Consider the following 17,627-nt stretch of genomic DNA (forward strand, 5'->3'; position numbering starts at 1 on the left):
CAGGGGGCATGTGTCCATTACAAGCATAAATGTTTAGACTTTTGACATATAAACACATATGCGCCAAAATGCCAACTAATTGCTAATCTGTAAATACCTGCTTAATTTAGCATGTATTTGCAAAGGCAGAGCATAGGTAATGCTCCCTCTTAGGTACATAACTTACAGAATACTATAAATTGTATATATATCTGAGTATTTGCATCAGTTCTATGGATGGCATAAGCACTTGTGCCTAACATTTTAAGTGTGTATATACTCGTGAGGCTAGTATCTAATATTCCTTTATATAGTAGGTTCCTACTCAACACACTGTTCTCCTGAATCTGTCAAAGGGATCAGTATTCATTGCCAGTTTTGCTTTTGGTGGTGACACTAACCACTGGGGGATGAAGAGGGTGATCTCCCCTAATTTCTTCAGTGGAACGCTACTCAATAGGAACACTTCTTTTCTAAACCCTGGGCATCCTGGGTAGTAGGTCTACCTCCTGATGACCATCTTTTTGAACACAGAGACATTCATTCCCTTTCTGAAATGGGGAACAAATACCTACGTTTTGAGCCCACCCAGACCACACCCCCTTGCCATTTACCATTCTCCAGTTTTAGACATCCATATTGCAGCTTTGTAAAACTGGAATGTAGACATCCACGACTGACAGACATCTAAGGGGGAAAATTCTCAATATAGGCTACCAACAAAATGTGTTATTTTACTGTTTACTATTAACCCCAGTTATTAGTAACTAGGTCTCATTGCATAAAAAAGTTGCATGAGTCAGTGGTAAAAATTACATGTCTTAAAGCACACCCCATGTTGATAACTTATAGACATCCACAATGGGAATGACACTTCTAAAAAAAGCACCATCATGTGTATTTATAAAATATGCTAAAAATAGGCACCTTCTTGACCTGTTAACCTAGGTATTTAGAAGGAATGGATCCAAAGAAGCTTAGCGGAGATTAGGAAGTAACACCAGTAATCGAGAAGCAAAGCCAGTACTGGGCAAACTTCTACAGTCTGTGCTCTGATTGTGGCTGAACAGATACAGTTTCAGAAGTTGGAGAACAAGGCCAGTGCTGGGCACACTTCTACAGTCTTTGCCCTGATCATGGCTGAATAGATTTGGATGGGTTGGAGTGGAGCTTTTCAGGGGCTTCAACATTAACTTCAGAAATTTTAGAACAAGGACTGTGCTGGGTAGACTTCTATGGTCTATGCCCTGAAAATGGCAGAGAAGGAAAAGGGATCTCCATAAAGCATGAGAAAGAAGCATATCAGCCCCGCGATCGAGACCCTGAAGCAGCAGCGCGAAACGCTAGCCATCGTCGGCTCGGGACTAGAGGGCGAAGATAGTGCGTAAGAGCAGTCCATGTGGGAAAGCTGAAGAGTGAAACCTTTTTTCCCAAGGGAAGTATTCCGCAAACTAGTGCAATCGCTAGTACTGAGCCACCTGGATTACTGTAACTCCATTTTCGCAGGATGCAAATAAAAAACCATTAAGAAACTCCAGACTGCCCAAAATACCGCAGCTAGACTCATATTTGGAAAGGCGAAGTATGAGAGCGCCAAATCCCTCAGAGAAAAATTACATTGGCTTCCACTAAAAGATCAAATTGCATTCAAGGTTTGCACCTAAACCCATAAAATCATCCATGGAGATGCTCCATCATACATGTCAGACCTAATTGACTTACCTGCATGAAACATCAACAGTTCATCACGTACCTTCTTAAACCTCCACTACCCCAATTGTAGAGGACTCAAATACAAATCACTACACGCATCTACCTTCACATACCTCTGCACAAAATCATGGAATAAACTACCGAATGCTATAAAAACAACGCATGACTTGACAACCTTCCGGTAGTTATTGAAGACGCACCTGTTCGAAGAGACTTACAATAAAAATCCTCCTTAACGACTTGATTCCGTTCTACATCTAAACCAACTAATACTGATCCCTTCTAATTTGATTATGTTAATCACATTATCACTATTGGTCATTATATCTTACCTGTTTTATTTTGTGTTTTGTAAATAATTCTACTGACCTATCTACCTAGTTTCTTACACAGTAATATGTTAAATTAGACCATACCTCTTACTCTGTTTATGATTATACCTTTTGCAACATAGTGTAAGGCACATTGAGCCTGCAAATAGATGGGAAAATGTGGGGTACAAATGCAGCAAATAAATAAAGAGATCCCCAGACCAGTACTGACTTTAAAGATAAGTGTCGATATTCATGCTGAATTAAATATATTAAGAATATTGTACGCACATTAATTTTCAAGAATAAGATCTTTAATATGTGACCGGCAGGAAGTTGTTAGCAATTTTTGAAGGTTTTTTGGCCAATGATGAAGGGAAGATCATAAAGATCTGTTATAGCTCCGACAGATTTAAAAAGTATCTAGGAGCTCTGTAAGGCCTTTTTCCTTCCTGTAAGTGGTCATTTTTTATTTTTATTTTTTGGTTAGTAGAAATTCTCTCTTTTTGAATTTTCTGAAGGACAAATCAAAACCTGGTATACATATGAAGTATCCTATATCATATGTAATGAGTTTATCTTGTTGGGCAAACTGGATGGATCATACAGGTCTTTATCTGCTGTCATCTACTATGTTACTATGAGGTATATTTTCAAAGCACTTAGCCTTCCAAATTTCCATAGGTTTCTATGGAACTTTGGAAGGCTAAGTGCTTTGAAATATGCCTCTATGTTACGTATATTGTTATCCTGTTATAAAATTACCCTTTATGTGCTGAAAATCAGCTCCTGTTTTTCCCCACTATAAATCTACCCCTGTTGTCACCCACTTTTTAGGCTTCCAAATTTAGGTGTTTCGTGAAATACTGAGCATAAATTTATGTACTAAGCCTAGTTAAGTATTCATAGAGGTTAATTTAGGAGCCCAACTCTAAAAATTAGGAGCATAAAGTCTTTGAATCTAGGCCTCCTTGTGTTTGGCAGTATAGACTGAGCAAACTCTTAAATTGTGAAGAACTTTGGATAATGATGCAACTCATGAATCAACAGATGCAGCTCTACTCAAGAAATGAGGTAGAACTGACAGCCCTTAGCATTGCAAGTTCTGCTTATTCACCTTAATGTGCCATATTTATGCAATTTCAAATATTTAACAAGCAAAAAAAACATGCCTATAGAATCAAAGAAGAAAAACTCAAAAAGAGTTACAAATTCAAAAATAAAAGGGGAAAAAAAAACCTTATGCAAAGTTACAGTCCACTACAGTCAGATATAAGATTAGAGAGATTAATACCAAAGAAATTACAAAACAGAAATCAAGCTAACTGTGAGCTCCTAACAGAATTTTTCTATCACAGAACATTACTTAGGTCTCCTTACATACATTGTATGTTTGAGATCCCCAAAAGCTCATCAAAATATTCAAGTCTAGGGACTATGAAGGTCATTTCAAACCTCCATTTTTCCCTCCAGTAAGTACTTTATGGTTGATTTGGAGGTAAGTCTCATGCTACTTAATCCCAAGGATAAGCAATGGTTTTCCCCAGGCCTATCTTAATTGTGGTTTATGAAATTTTCCAGGTAAAAAAAGGAGGGGTGGGAATGACTAATGGGATGAGTCAGGAAAAAAAACAGCAAGTCCTTTATTCATAAATACATCAGTGTTTGCTTGAAGACAGCACATGGAAGAAAAGCAGCAAACTTCACTTGACAGTGGACAGTGAATTTTTCCTCCAGGAATTTGTCCAAACCGTTTTTAAACCCAGCTACATTAACTGCTTTTACCACTTTCTCCAATAAAGAATTCCAGAGTTTTAACTCCATGGTGCTGAACTGTTCAATCTTTGTTTCATCAGTCCAAAGCACTTTGATCCAGCTAGTTTCAGGTTTATCAAGGTTTTCTTGTGCATTCTATGCTATAGTACTTATAGCCCACCAAATCCTTGCAAAAATAGGTTCAAGGTGGATAACAACTAGTAAAAACACAAGAGAACCAACAAAAAAGAACATAAAAGTTATTTCAAATTCCACCAACCTTATAGTATTTCCCAAACAAATAAGATTTCAATAGTTTTTTTTTTTTTAAAGAACATAAGTAGGAGCAAGTCAAATACTTAAAGGCAAAAAATTCCAAATCTTTACTGAATAATACAGAAAAGACCTTTCATATACTGACCTTAGCTCTAGACCTTTCAGAAATGGGAAAGACAAAAGCAAATGAGAATAACTATGATCTGTAATAGGTGCCCTAACAATGAAATCAAGAAGACAAAATCCTCAGGAGCCTGTCCATACAGTGTTTTGTAACCATACGACAGATCTGCATATGTTAGGCAATGATTTTTATGATGAGGATACAGAAAAAAATCCCTTTTGACAACTCTCCCATGCAGATGACTGTTGACTACGCAACACTGTGCTGTGAACCTGCACCAATGAAACTTTTCAGCAGGTCCTGTGCATTGATCTGTGAGTTCTATTTTGCAGATCTGACCGGTTTGGTCTATTGAAGATTTTTCTTGACATTCCAGATCTTTCTTGCCTTCAATATTTTCATGTAACTTCCATTTCTTAACAATGTTTCTGACAACTGGATTGATAGCTGGAAGCATGGAGAGATTTTTTTAAATAGTCTCCTTTTGCTTTGTTACAGTGAGTTTTCTTCATTTTCTTAAATGCCAACATTATTGAAAATAATACAACATTCACTTACTAAGAGGTTAGAAAGGTCAGAATATTCAGCTGTAGAATTGCCCTAAGAAGCCATTAAACTATTTTGATTCTATTAATAATTTTAAAAACGTAGCAATGAAACGACTGGCCATATTCACTCTTTTAAAGCTTTTGATCTGTTCTGAGAGGAGAGGACATCTCTGTGGCCTGCTGGAGAGGTAGAACGGCAGTTGACCTGAATTAGGTGTTAATTAAGATGTGAGGAAGCAGAACAGTTGCTAAAGATAGCCCATAGACCATTATTAAATTGACTTGGGGAAAATCCACTGCTTATTTCTGGGATAAGCATCATAAAATGTATTGAGCTGTTCTAGGATCTTGCCAGGTATTTGTGACCTGGATTGGCCACTGTTGGAAACAGGATACTGAGCATGATGGACATTTGGTCTCCCCCAGTATGGCAATACTTATGTACTTATAAGCAAATAAAGATGCGCTAACATTTGCAAAAAGAATGTTTAACCTTGTAGCATGCTGTGGTTGCGTCAATTCTGTTCACTTAAGCTCCAATGATGAAAGGTAAATGTGGGTGCTAGAGACCACTAGCACAGGACTAGTACCCACATTTACCAGGGCAGAATGATCAGAGGGGTCTAGCACAGCAACAAGTGTGCCAGGGAATACCGCAGAGCTCTGATCGTACAGGCAGAATACCGCCTTAACCCTACACCAACTTGGAGCTGGTGTTAGGGATAACGCTCCTCTCTTCCTCCCCCTCCCTCAAAGCCAGGCAGCCCAGGCTGCCATTGTCAGTCCAGGCTGCTACTGTCAGTCCTGGAGGTCCAGTGGACCCCCAGACCCTCCACCCCCCCAATGACTAAGGCTCCTCCGCCCTGGTGGCCTAGTGCCCCTCCCCCCAAGTCCCTAACCAACCCCAAGCTCCCAGACACCGATACGGGGGGCTGGAGGTCTGGTGGACCTCCAGCCCCTCCCCCTCAATACAAATCAAATCAATTCTTGTATCCACTAATATCCCCTTTCCAGGGTTCAGTGCGGCTTACATTGTAAGACAAAAAACGATAATGTTGGTGTGAGGTATGAGAACAATTAGAGACCATTGGTGTAACGCATGAGACCAAAAACATTATAGGAAAAGATAATGGATGATACTAGGAGGTAGAAGTCAATGGATTGTTATGAAGCAGTCTTTAGGAACAGAAAGATTTTTTAGTCTGTTCCTGAAGCTAAGGAAGCTGTTTTCTGTTCTTATGGCAATAGGTAGAGAGATCCCTTATATGGGAGTGAAGCCCCACCCAACGCATCCCAGGATGCACCAGGCAGGGCAGGGTGCTGCCATTTTGAAGGTGGGGGGGTTGGGATTTGTGGTTGGCTGGAGGGCTTGGGGGGGGGGGGGAGAAAGCTACAACTAGGGTCCTGCTGGACCACCAGGTATTTTTTTTTAGGATTGAGGGGGAGAGCTGGAGGTCCACTGGACCTCCAGCCCCCATGTCAGGTTAAGTTTGAGAGGTCTGGGGTTTTTTTTTTTTTTTTTGACAGCCCGACCTATCAAACAACTTCTGCGGGAGGATTGTGTCTTTGGCGCATGCCCAGGCACAATCCTCCCACTGAAGTACCCCGACGGTCAAAACTAATAGCGTGCATAAATTTGCACGCTATTAGTTTTGATCGTTGAGGCATTGTTTCCCCGCATTGTTCCAGTGCTAATTTAACAGCGCTGTTCAGAACAGCATGGGGAAACTGATCATCTGGGCCTAAAGGACCTATTCACTAAGCTGTATTAACTGTCAATGTGCGTGCTAACTGTTAGTACATGCCAACTGCTGCTTTTGAGACAGATGGTAATTCACAAGGGAGCCATCTAGTTGAAAGAGGCAAGATGATGTATACATGGCAGTTTTCTAGTCATTTAAGCATGCAAATGACCTCTTACAGAATACTGACTAGCAGAAAGCTAAGCACTATGATTGGATGGCATGCACTTTGCCAGTGGAGATGGGCATGGGCAAAGTTTGGATGAAGCATATGCTCAGTGCATGAGTACACACGTAAATTATAGAATGCTATAACTTATACATGGTCTAGTGCTCACCTGGGTGCAAACCTTTATACCAGCTAGAGGGCAAATTTAAGTGTCCACAAATTCCACTGATGTATGTTTTCGGCCACTTATTTAAATTTATTTATTTAGATTTTGCTCACAACTTTTTCAGAAGTAGCTCAAGGTGAGTTCCATTCAGGTACACTGAGCATTTCTCTGTCCCTAGAGGGCTCATAATCTAATTTTGTACCTGAGGCAATGGAAGGTAAAGTGACTTGCCCAAAATCACAAGCAGCAGCAGTGGGATTTGACCCGGCCACCTCTAGATGTCAAGACTGGCACTCTAACCACTATTCTGTAAAGGAAAGTAGGTGCTTACTTTTCATTATGGAATAGACTTGAAACAGATGGTATAACCAACTCCTTTAACAGCACCTTGTTATAGAATCACCCTGTAGGCGGCAATTCTATAGCGTAGGTGTTTACAGTTATGACCCTACATTAAGCACAAACTGATTAGAATAATGGTATATATGCATACAAATGCCAAAATTCCACCTAAGCACTACTCTGCAAATACGCACTTATCTTACAGAGGGAACAGGGAAAGGGATGGGATTTGATATGCCCCCTTTCTGTGGTCACAGTCAAAGCAGTTTACATATTATATATAGGTACTTATTTTGTACCTGGGGCAATGGAGGGTTAAATGACTTGACCAGAGTTACAAAGAAGTACAGTGGGAATTGAACCTGGTTCTCAGGCCACTGCACATATAGCACAGATTGGCAAGGGGAGTGTACACATGGGTGAAGCCTGGGTGGGATTCCCACTTACAGGTGTAATTTATAGAATACTGTAAGTTATCCACGTATCTTTGACATTTAGGTGCCAACATAGTAATTCTATGGCTGGTGTAAATGCTTGTACTTAAATTGTAAGTGCCTATCTACAAAGGGAAGTAGGTGCTTATGTTCCTTTATCGAATAGACTCCTACCAGGTGTCCTGAACTGTGTTGTTAATGCTGAGGTAGTTACTAAGACAGATAATGAAGTGCAGTTAACACTACCTAGACAGATGTAGCTAATTGCATCGAGCTTCCTTCAAATAATTAATGCACACTGGAAAACAGATCATGACACTCATGGAAGTACTTTTAAAACAAATAGGAGGAAATATTTTTTCACTCAAAGAATAGTTAAGCTCTGGAACTTGTTGCCGGAGGATGTGATAACAGCAGTTAGCCTACCTGGGTTTAAAAAAGGGTTGGGCAAGTTCCTGGAGGAAAAGTCCATAGTCTTGTTATTGACATGGACATGGAGGAAGCCATTGCTTGCCCTGGGATTGGTAACACGGAATCTTGTTACTATTTGGGATTCTGCCAGGTATTTGTGACCTGGATTGGCCACTGTTGGAAGCAGGATACTGGGCTAGATGGACCATTGATCTGAGCCGGTACGGCTATTCTTATGTTCTTATGACAAAAAAAATGTTCACATCAAAGCAGAAGAAAACGGGGCTATGGTCAGCCAGCTGTGGTCAGTATGTCTTTAAAAGATGGCTGCCACCAGCTAAATTAGACTCAGATAGTCAGTACTGTCCCCTATCCAGCTATCAGCACTGAACATTCATGCACAATATGGCTGCAGGGAGTTACCCTGCTGCTGCTGATATTCAATGGCAGTACTTAGGATAGTGTTTTTTCAGTCCTATGTTAAATGGATAGCTATCCAGATACTGCATCTGAATATCAGGCCTGTCCTGACTCTGCTCCCAGACTGTTGTGGCACTGCCCAAAATGTGCCACAGCAGCAAGGCCAGTGTTAGGAGGTGGCAAACAGGACAACTGCCCTGGGCCCCCATACCACAGGGGGCCACAAACCTGCCTCAAGCTAAAGGAGTTATCGGCTGAAGGCCAGCTTTTGGGCCCCCTCCCTGTTTTCTGCCCTGGGCCCCTGAACACCAGCCCTGCACGGCAGTCACAGCTGATATTCAGCGGCACAAATCCAGCTGAAAATTAATGCCTGGTCTAGTCAGTGCTAGTTAACCAGTTAGAAGCCTCTCCTACCAGGTACACTAGCCCTGAATATTGACCACACAGAAATTCCTCAGATGTGTCATGCACTTAGTCACTCTGGATTGACAGTGGCTGCTATGTCAGGCATGAAATTAGTTTTCAGGTTTTGGAACAAGAAGAAATAAAAATGGCAGAGTATGAAAGGTTTCCTTCTTTCTCACGTAGTGTGTGAAGTTACATTCTATTTGCTCAACAGTTCGAGTAAACTGCAGAAGCCTACCATCAACAGCAGACCACCTCCAGGGGACTGTAGACTCTGTACCCAAAAATAAAAATGAACCTCTGAGGTCATGATTACCAAGAGATCACAGCAGATGCACTGAGGCATAAAAATAGTATGTCAGTTCTGCGGCTGCTACTGCAGAAGAAAATGGTAAGGCTCCAGTCTGCAGCAGTACCAGTCAGCCACTATTTGAAATCTTCATTCGCTCGGCTTTCAACATTTAAGCAATGCTAAACCGCTACATGAAATTATAGCTCTGATAATGTACAGCAATAAAAACACTCAGCATATCTTATTATTTGCTTCTTGTCAAGTTACCCACAATGTAAATGAAGTGGCTTACATTTAATGTAGGAATAAGTTACACGAGCTCTCTAGACATTAGAGCAACTTTTCCCATTATACTAAGTAAACAGGTAGCACATCTCTTATTTAACATTTTGACTTTGGCTCAAAACTTCTGGGTGTAGCTGGAAAGTGGTTTTTGAGCATCTTTTTTCTAGGTCCTGTGAGTTCTTGTTCTTCCCTTTCAATCAACAATCCCTGGTTACAGAGGCTGGTGCCAAGGGCTCTGCTATTTTTAGTGTGCAGAAATTATGATGAAATGGGAAATGGGGAATGTACGCTTTAATTTTGTTGGCAGTGACACATGTCACATGATGGGAACCATCCAATCAGAGAACAAAGAATGAGTTTACTTTGAACAAACCTGAGATAACCTTGGCTTCAGTTAAAAATACCATGACTGGTGTCGGATATTAAAAAAAGAAGTCCGTTTTCTTAAGTTGTATTTATGTCTTGGGTGGGCTCCCATGGTAAAACTGTGGCTGGCTTTATGGTTATTAGTCAGAACAATCCAAACCAGAGAATGATATAATTTTCCAAGCCAGTACTTGACTAACCTACTAAGAATTGTTTTAAATCTCCTTTTTATTGTGAAATGCAGCAGTGAAGGAGAGAAACTGATACTGTCATGCAGTTAAAAAGCCTCATGATAGTAAACACAGTCTTGAGAAAAATGCACCAAATCCTTGTGTATTTTGAAAAATGTGTGTGTGTGTGTGTGGGGGGGGTTCTCAACAATGAAAATGCACAAATTTATATAATTTAAATCTGGCAACAAGGGTATAACTTAACAGACTAAACTATGTAACTCTACCACCAGCTCTAAGCTACCAAATAGGAAACACACAGGCCTCTCTGTTTCTTTGGAAAAATGATGAGGAGACAGACTGTTTTGTGTTCATCCTGCTATAGAACAAAGAGAGAAGCTCTCCAAAATAGCAGTATTGTTTGGAGATACCAATCGGGCAGACAGTTGAACCTTATACTGACCTCACACCCCACTTTGGCCCATTACCAAATCCTTTCTAGTGGTCTACGTGTCATACTCAAAGGAGCAGCACTTAGAATGGAACTTCGGGCCTTTACTGCTAGACTAAGGACAAAGACTATTCATGCAATTAAAAATGTATGATGCATTTTCTGTAAAGTTCCCTCTGCACACCACCGAATCAATAAGATGTCCACAAGCTATCATGTTTGCAAAGTCAAGTGCATCTATAGCCTAGGAAATGGCTATACTGTTCCCCCACCCTCCCCCTCCCCCCCCAGTCCACGATCTCAAATTCTTTGTTAAATAAAAATATGGCCTAACCCACATTGGACGCGTGCCAATTTAAGTACGTTTTAAAAAATAAAACATGCATTATAGTTTTGTCTTCATTCTGTTACTTTCCAAGTCTTTTAAAGGAAATGAACAGTGCTACCATGCTTACCCCACCTACCCCCCCCACTTCTTAACTGCCATCCAACACCCAGGGTACGAATTGCAGAGCACTTCCTTAGACAAACCAGTAGAGGGAGCCTGGAGTAGGGCAGTCAACCCATATGTTATTCCCACCTTCCCCTTCTGCCAGCCTGGCAATCAGGGACTTTAGCCTAATCTAGGTCTTGCAACTCTCATACATTACTATAATGGGTCTTTTAAACTTTATTATACAGAACATCTTTTGATAAGAAAGATAACTGCAATTTTCTTGCACAGTTGTTGAGAGAATAGGGCTGATTGGCAACCGAATAACTAGCAATTTAAGCTACAGAGTTTGCCATTGACAGCACTAAATATCATATTGTTGTTTTGCCTGGTATTTTCATTCCCTCCATAACTATCTTAGATCTGTTCCCAAATGCCACTCAAATTTATGAAGCGAATCAGTGCTATTTTAGGAGCTGAAATGTTTAACAAAGGTCTTATATAGGTAAGTAACAGAGTTAATAGTGTGTAGTGCAAGGGGATAATCACGTCGTAGCCCCCACACTCTCCCTCCACTGCTCTGGGATTGATTTGTATCTCAGCTGTTAAAATGACCAGAGTTATGGCATATTACAGATGCTGCATGGTATTATCATCAAAACAACACTTTTTTTTCAAAGACTGATAAGAAAGACTGGCAATAGAATGACACGTGGAGGGTAATTCTACAACGGAGCACCTAGATACACGTGCTTGAAAAACACCTCTTTGGACTCTACTTTTCTTTATCAAATTTAGCTTAAGTGACTGAAAATCACTATTTATCCTTTGAACCTCAAGTTTTTAAGGTGGTTTTAAGTATATAAGTACATAAGTATTGCCACACTGGGATAGACCAAAGGTCCATCAAGCCCAGCATCCTGTTTCCAACAGTGGCCAATCCAGGTCACAAATACCTGGCAAGATCCCAAAATAGCTAAATACATTTTAAGCTGCTTATCCCAGAAATAAGCAGTGGATTTTCCTCAAGTCAATTTAATAATGGTCTATGGCCTTTTCCTTTAGGAAGTCGTCCAGACCCTTTTTAAACCCCGCTAAGCTAACCGCCTTTACCACATTCTCTGGCAATACATGGTGGAGATTGAAGCGATTATGCGCTTTCTTTTTAAATTCTATCTTTCGATCTTTGGTGCAAACATTAGATCTCTCCAAATTTGATTATTGTAATGCTGTTTATTCAGGTTTGAAGTGCTCCTTAGTCAAGAAATTACAATTAGCGCAGAACCGCTGCCTGTCCTGTGTGTGGAGCTCCCCTCTATTCTAAGGCAACTCCTCTCCTGGTTAAACTACATTGGCTTCCAATAAATTATTGGATTACCGTTAAGCTTTGTGCATTTGTTTACCAAATTTTGTATAGCCTATTGCCTAGTTACATGCAAAACCTGATAGATCTGCCTTCAAAAAATGCTTTTCCTACATCTAGGGACTATCTCATGCATCATTATCCAAGTCGTAAGAAATTTCATTATAAATTTATTCATACTGCAGGCTTTACCTACCAAGCTTCAAAGTTGTGGAATTCTCTGCCAAACTCACTAACAGGGCTGCCAAGAGGGGTGGTGGCAAAATTCCCTGGGCCTCCAAGGGGGACCTGGCGCCGGGGTCTCTCTCTGTTTCTTGCTCCTAACGGGACCTGAGTGATCGCGTCCTTACAGGAGCAGGAGAAAGAGAACTCCGGCGCCGGGCCCCCCTTGGAGGCTGGGGAGGACCCGGAGTTTCCACCAGCGCTACTCTCCTGAGCAGCTGCTTTTCCTCTCAGGCGCACAAGCTCGATTTTGAAAAAGAGTATGCCCTGAGAAGAAAAGCAGCCACGGGGCAGGCAGTCAGCGCTGGAGGAAGATGCCTTCTGCTGGCGGGGCCTTGGGATCCCTGCCAGCCAAGGTATTTTCTGTTGCGGCAGCGATAGCGATGGGGGGAGAGACAGCGATCGGGTAGGGGGGTGGCAGCAGCAGCGATTGGGGGTGGCAGCAGATAACAATTGTAGGGGGGCCAGCCCTGGGCTGGCAGCGACAGCCCTGCCCTGGGCCAGGTTCAGTCTCTCGGTGGCCCTGCTCACTAAGGTGTCTCACTGATTGTCTATTATTTCGTAAACTGCTGAAGGCATTTCTATTTAATCAATCCCTCACCTGTACTAGTGCTTGTTAGTTCCTGGGTTAGGGTATGTTAGGTACCTTGTCTTGTTTACTGTATGGAGGTGATGTTTACGGATTGTATATTTTCTTTGTATGCTCATATTACTTATATTATTGTTAATATTTCCTGTTAGCCACATTGAACCTGAACTTACCTGGAATAATGTGGGATATAAATGTCTCAAATAAATAAACAAAATGCATCTATATGCAAGGTGCAAACACTTGCACCGACCACAGAACTCGTGAAAATACTTGCACCTAGCTTGCACGACTGTGCAAAAATGATATGCTTTTATAATTTATACAGGCTAGTATGCACCCTGCCCAAGCTCTGCTCAAATTCTGCCCATGTGAATGCCCACCAACAAGTTACGCACCATCGCATCTAGGCATACGCTTACAGAATGCTGATAAGCCTGAAGATGCTCATTTCAATGACTAGAATATCAGCATTCAAGCCATTCTGGCTGCCTGAAGAAAGTGGCTCTTTGTACAATTACCCGACACCCTGTGTTAAGAGTAGTGAATAGATCTAAGGGGCATCATCACGAGAGAAGAGGTTGATGTACTAAACAATGCAACAGTGCACACACTATTTTGTTTTGTTTTTTTTGTGCACCATTTTGCTACTAGGACTTACATTCAAATGAGCCTACTAGAATGTGTAGTTTTGCTATGACCTTTTTGCCATGGATGTGCCATTAAGGTTTTGGCAAAATTCCAATTGCAGAACTATTTTTTGCACCTGCTCCAGCTGAATGCATACTTTTGCATCACAGTGACTTCTTAACTGAAAGCCAGGCATCGTTTTCGGTGGGCGGCACTGAATACTCGTATCCTTTATTTTGAATGCTTTTTTAAATTTACTTTTCTAAATTTCTAAGTTTACACCATGGGGTAAATTCTATGACTGGGCTCCTCCATTTAGGTGCTCTGAAGGTGAATGTTAAAAGCATATTCTATAATGCAATCTAGATGCCTAGCTTTTAAGGTGCACTGCAGGGCCAAGGATGCATACTTTTACATTTGAGATTGGTAGGCACAGTTCTTTATTTCCTGTACCACCTCTTTCGATATTTGAAATGCTCCCTTATCAAGTTCAGATGCAGTAGGATAGGTTATTTTCCCTTCTCTTTACCTGCACTGGTGCCTGCACCTGTTGTCAAGTCCCCGCCCATCAAGCCACCTAAAAAAGAAAAGGAAACAGCAGGGTGAGGGAAATGAACACTACAAAGACCCAGAAACCCAGTCAGTACCCATACCACAATATCACTTTGTATTATTCACACCATGTATTTGTTCATACCGGAATCGGCTATCGCCGTTAACGGTAATATGTAAGCCACATTGAGCCTGCAAATAGGTGGGAAAATGTGGGATACAAATGTAACAAATAATAATAAATAATAATAATAAGTAATACTTAATATGAGGTACAGCATTTTGCTTTTCTTCTTTACTCACTAGGGTTAAATATCTTTTTTGTTGTTTTTAAATAAGATTTTTCAAACAACAACCAAGCATACAACATCTTATACAGAAAAGTAACATATGCCATTAACAGAAAAAAGGATACTAATACAATATGAAAATAAATAAGGCATATTAACCACTCAAGAACACAATAATGGAGATCAAAGATTTAAAGTTGGAGGGTAATAAACCATTCTGAATAATATAAGGGGTCTTTTATGAAGCCACGGTAGTATTTTTAGCTCGAGGTAGAAATCAGCTGGTGGTAAATGCCATCTCAGCATTTACAATAAGCTGATTTCTACCCCGAGTTAAAAACGCTACTGCGGCTTAGTAAAAAAAAAAAAAAAACCTTTAATGAGGAAAAAAGACCTGATTAACCTGAGTCTTATTTAACTTGCTAGATCTTTTCAAATTACATCCTTACATTATAGCTAAGAAGGTACTACAACCTGTTTAGTGGCCAAGAAGGTAGTAAGCTGAGCAGGCTCGAAAAACACATACTTACAATTTTTAAAAGTGGACTATGCGCTTACAAGGATATTTAGGAAGAAAGTAGCTCCTACCTGGCTTTAACATAAAAAATTCTGTATCTCTGAGTTTCTTGAGATAAGTCTGGAAATATTCTAACTTTCATACAATGAAAACGTTCCTCCCTATGTCAAAAAAATATTCAACAGCCATTGGTTATCCGTAGATAAGGCCACAGTAGCGATCGCTAGGGTTAAATATCAAAAATCTACTTAATTCTCTTAGGGGTCCTTTTACCAGGCTGCGGGAAAAATGGCCCTGTGCTTGAATCGGGGTCCGTTTTTCCTGCACACCAGGGCCCTTTTTACTGCAGTGGGTAAAAAGCCCCCAGACAAACATGGCCATGCAGTAAGAGAACTCTTACCATGTGGCCATGTGGCAGGGAGACCTTACCGCCACCCACTGAGGTGTTGATAAGGGCTCCTGTGGTAACCCGGCGATAACCGTGCAGCAAGCGGCAATGCCCGATTACTGCAGGGTTATCGCTGCGCAAGCCAATTCCAGGGGTTTTCTTTTCCCCTGGAAATGGCGCAAGCATGGGGCGGAATTACCGTTGGCGGTAGTCCCGATTTAGTGTTCGGTAAGCCTGCGTTGGGCTTACCAACGCTTTGTAAAAGACCCTCTTAAATTTTAAGGATTGACTTTGCATGACTCTTGATGCTTTGTCCAAAACAATATAATTTGAAAGCCCTACATAGGAATTGAATCCCTCTCTCCTCTTTTTCCTTGCACTGATGAAAAACTTCCCCGATTCTTTCAACTCAACATGCTTGGGACTGAGAGCAAAGACACATTGACTGATTCTAATCCTCCTTATCCTCTGTCTTAGAGATGACCCCAGAGTATCACCAGGAAGGAGGATGACCTTTCCACACAATTTCATCTTAACATGCATTAACTATGCCCCTCGGTTTCACCATGTGTAATCAACGTGGGCTACCATTTAGATTTTACCACTAACTTATGCTATTTTAGCACAGGTCTCTTTGAGACCTGGTTATTAATAAGTGGGATCAACATTAAAATAACACATCTTAATGGTAGACCACGTTGATATCTTCCCCCTGAGGATGAACTGGAATAATTGACACATTCCTTTTCTCTGTGACTAATTCTGCCTTAAATTTGACACTTGTTTGGGCATAGGACCAAGGAAAAGTCGCACAACTGAACAGTTGATCCTGTGCAGACTGCATTGCTATTTTAAGTTACTCGTCAGCATTTTCTCCTTTCTTCTCTGAAATGAAAGTCGGGGGGAAACACTGGATCCTCTCATCCCATCTTCTTCTCTTGTTCCCCGGTTTTCTCCTGTCAGAGTCGCAAGCGGACTTTCCTGCGTTCACTGCAGAGTCACAAATCCCTGCTCTGCCCCACTCCTTCCTTCTTCTTTTTTGGAAATCATATAACAAATGGATGAAATGGACAATAGACTGCACCCTCCCCCTCCAGTACCAGATGCCTATGCCCAGTGGAAGTGCACCTGCTACACTATGCTAGCCATGACTGGGTAAGGTAATGCTCATTTGCATCACAAATGTCACTGTATTTATAACTTTACAGTGCTCTTCTGCAACACAGACCTTTCTTTGGGCAAAATGTAGAGTCCAATTAATAGGACTAGGAAGAAACTGCAATGAAGTTTTGTCTTTAGGGGACAGGAAGGTGTAGAGACAATCTCATTCTTGCTTTTCAGTGAAATCATTGCTACCGAAAAAGGCAGTGTGACAGGGTGAAAGAGAAGGTGGGATAAAGTAAAGAAAGGCACCTCCTCTCTCTCTGTGTTTGTCAATTGTAATAAATATGTTCACGGTACTAGGCATATTTTGTATAAGACCTACATTATTCTCGGTTCTGTGTGTTTTGCTAATGTTAGAACAGAGGATCTCTGAAATTGGTTTGTTGGTAAAACAGAACTCTCCTTATATGCAATCAGTTAGGGGTGAAGTTGAATAGAAGTCATACTGTTGGGCTAAAAATGATTGTGTAAGAGTTTACCCTTTCATTTCATTTTTCTACTAGAAAATTCAACAAAGCATACCTGTGTTACCTGCACTCGGTGGCCGATGTGTCACTCCAGGAGACATGCTATTTCTCTGCAAAGAAGGGTGGGCCAGTGGCAAAAGGTTGTGGTTACCCAGTGAACTGACTGGATTACTGTATACCAAGTTGTTCGGGTTCGTCACTGGGATAGAAACTGGCATGTCAAAGTTGGGTGGTGGAACAGCCTATATAAGCAAACAAGAAAATAAAGACAAGAAAAAAAATATCAAAACATGAGGAACTTAAAATACATTTTATTGCTGGTTGATAAGACATGTTGCAAATACTTAGTAACATTTATACTTTAAAGTGAAATACTGAAGAATCAACCTGGGTTGTGATGACTTTGTTACAATGGATTAAGTAGTAATGTTCCTATGTTTTGCTTTTACTCATTCCTGACTTGAGAAAGTTCTGCCTTCACAAGTTAATTAAAAATGTATTAAATTAATCCAATAAAAAGGTATTTTCTTATTTTCCTTTATTGTTTTGTTTTACTTCTATTTGTTCCCACACAGCTCCTTGTGACTCTGGGCAAGTCACTTAACCCTCTGTTGCCCCAGGTACAAAATAAGCATCTGTATATAATATGTAAA

At 40.8% G+C, this 17,627-nt stretch overlaps 1 protein-coding gene across 9 annotated transcripts in view; it reads right to left on the bottom strand.

The window, feature by feature from the left end:
- The window catches only part of MEF2C (myocyte enhancer factor 2C), a 504,569-nt gene that overhangs the window by 91,683 nt on the left and 395,259 nt on the right, over positions 1-17,627 (bottom strand). For 7 of the 9 annotated variants that reach the window (XM_030193373.1, XM_030193370.1, XM_030193375.1 and 4 more), the window contains 2 exons: positions 17,030-17,216; positions 14,126-14,173 (listed from right to left, as the gene is read on the bottom strand). In XM_030193373.1, the coding sequence (XP_030049233.1) occupies positions 14,126-14,173; positions 17,030-17,216 (235 nt within the window). The remainder of the gene's footprint in view (positions 1-14,125; positions 14,174-17,029; positions 17,217-17,627) is intronic. The other 2 variants (XM_030193374.1, XM_030193371.1) reach the window with 1 other exon arrangement.

This window comes from Microcaecilia unicolor, chromosome 2, assembly GCF_901765095.1.
Source record: "Microcaecilia unicolor chromosome 2, aMicUni1.1, whole genome shotgun sequence".
In the NCBI taxonomy this organism is placed as follows: Eukaryota; Metazoa; Chordata; class Amphibia; order Gymnophiona; family Siphonopidae; genus Microcaecilia; species Microcaecilia unicolor.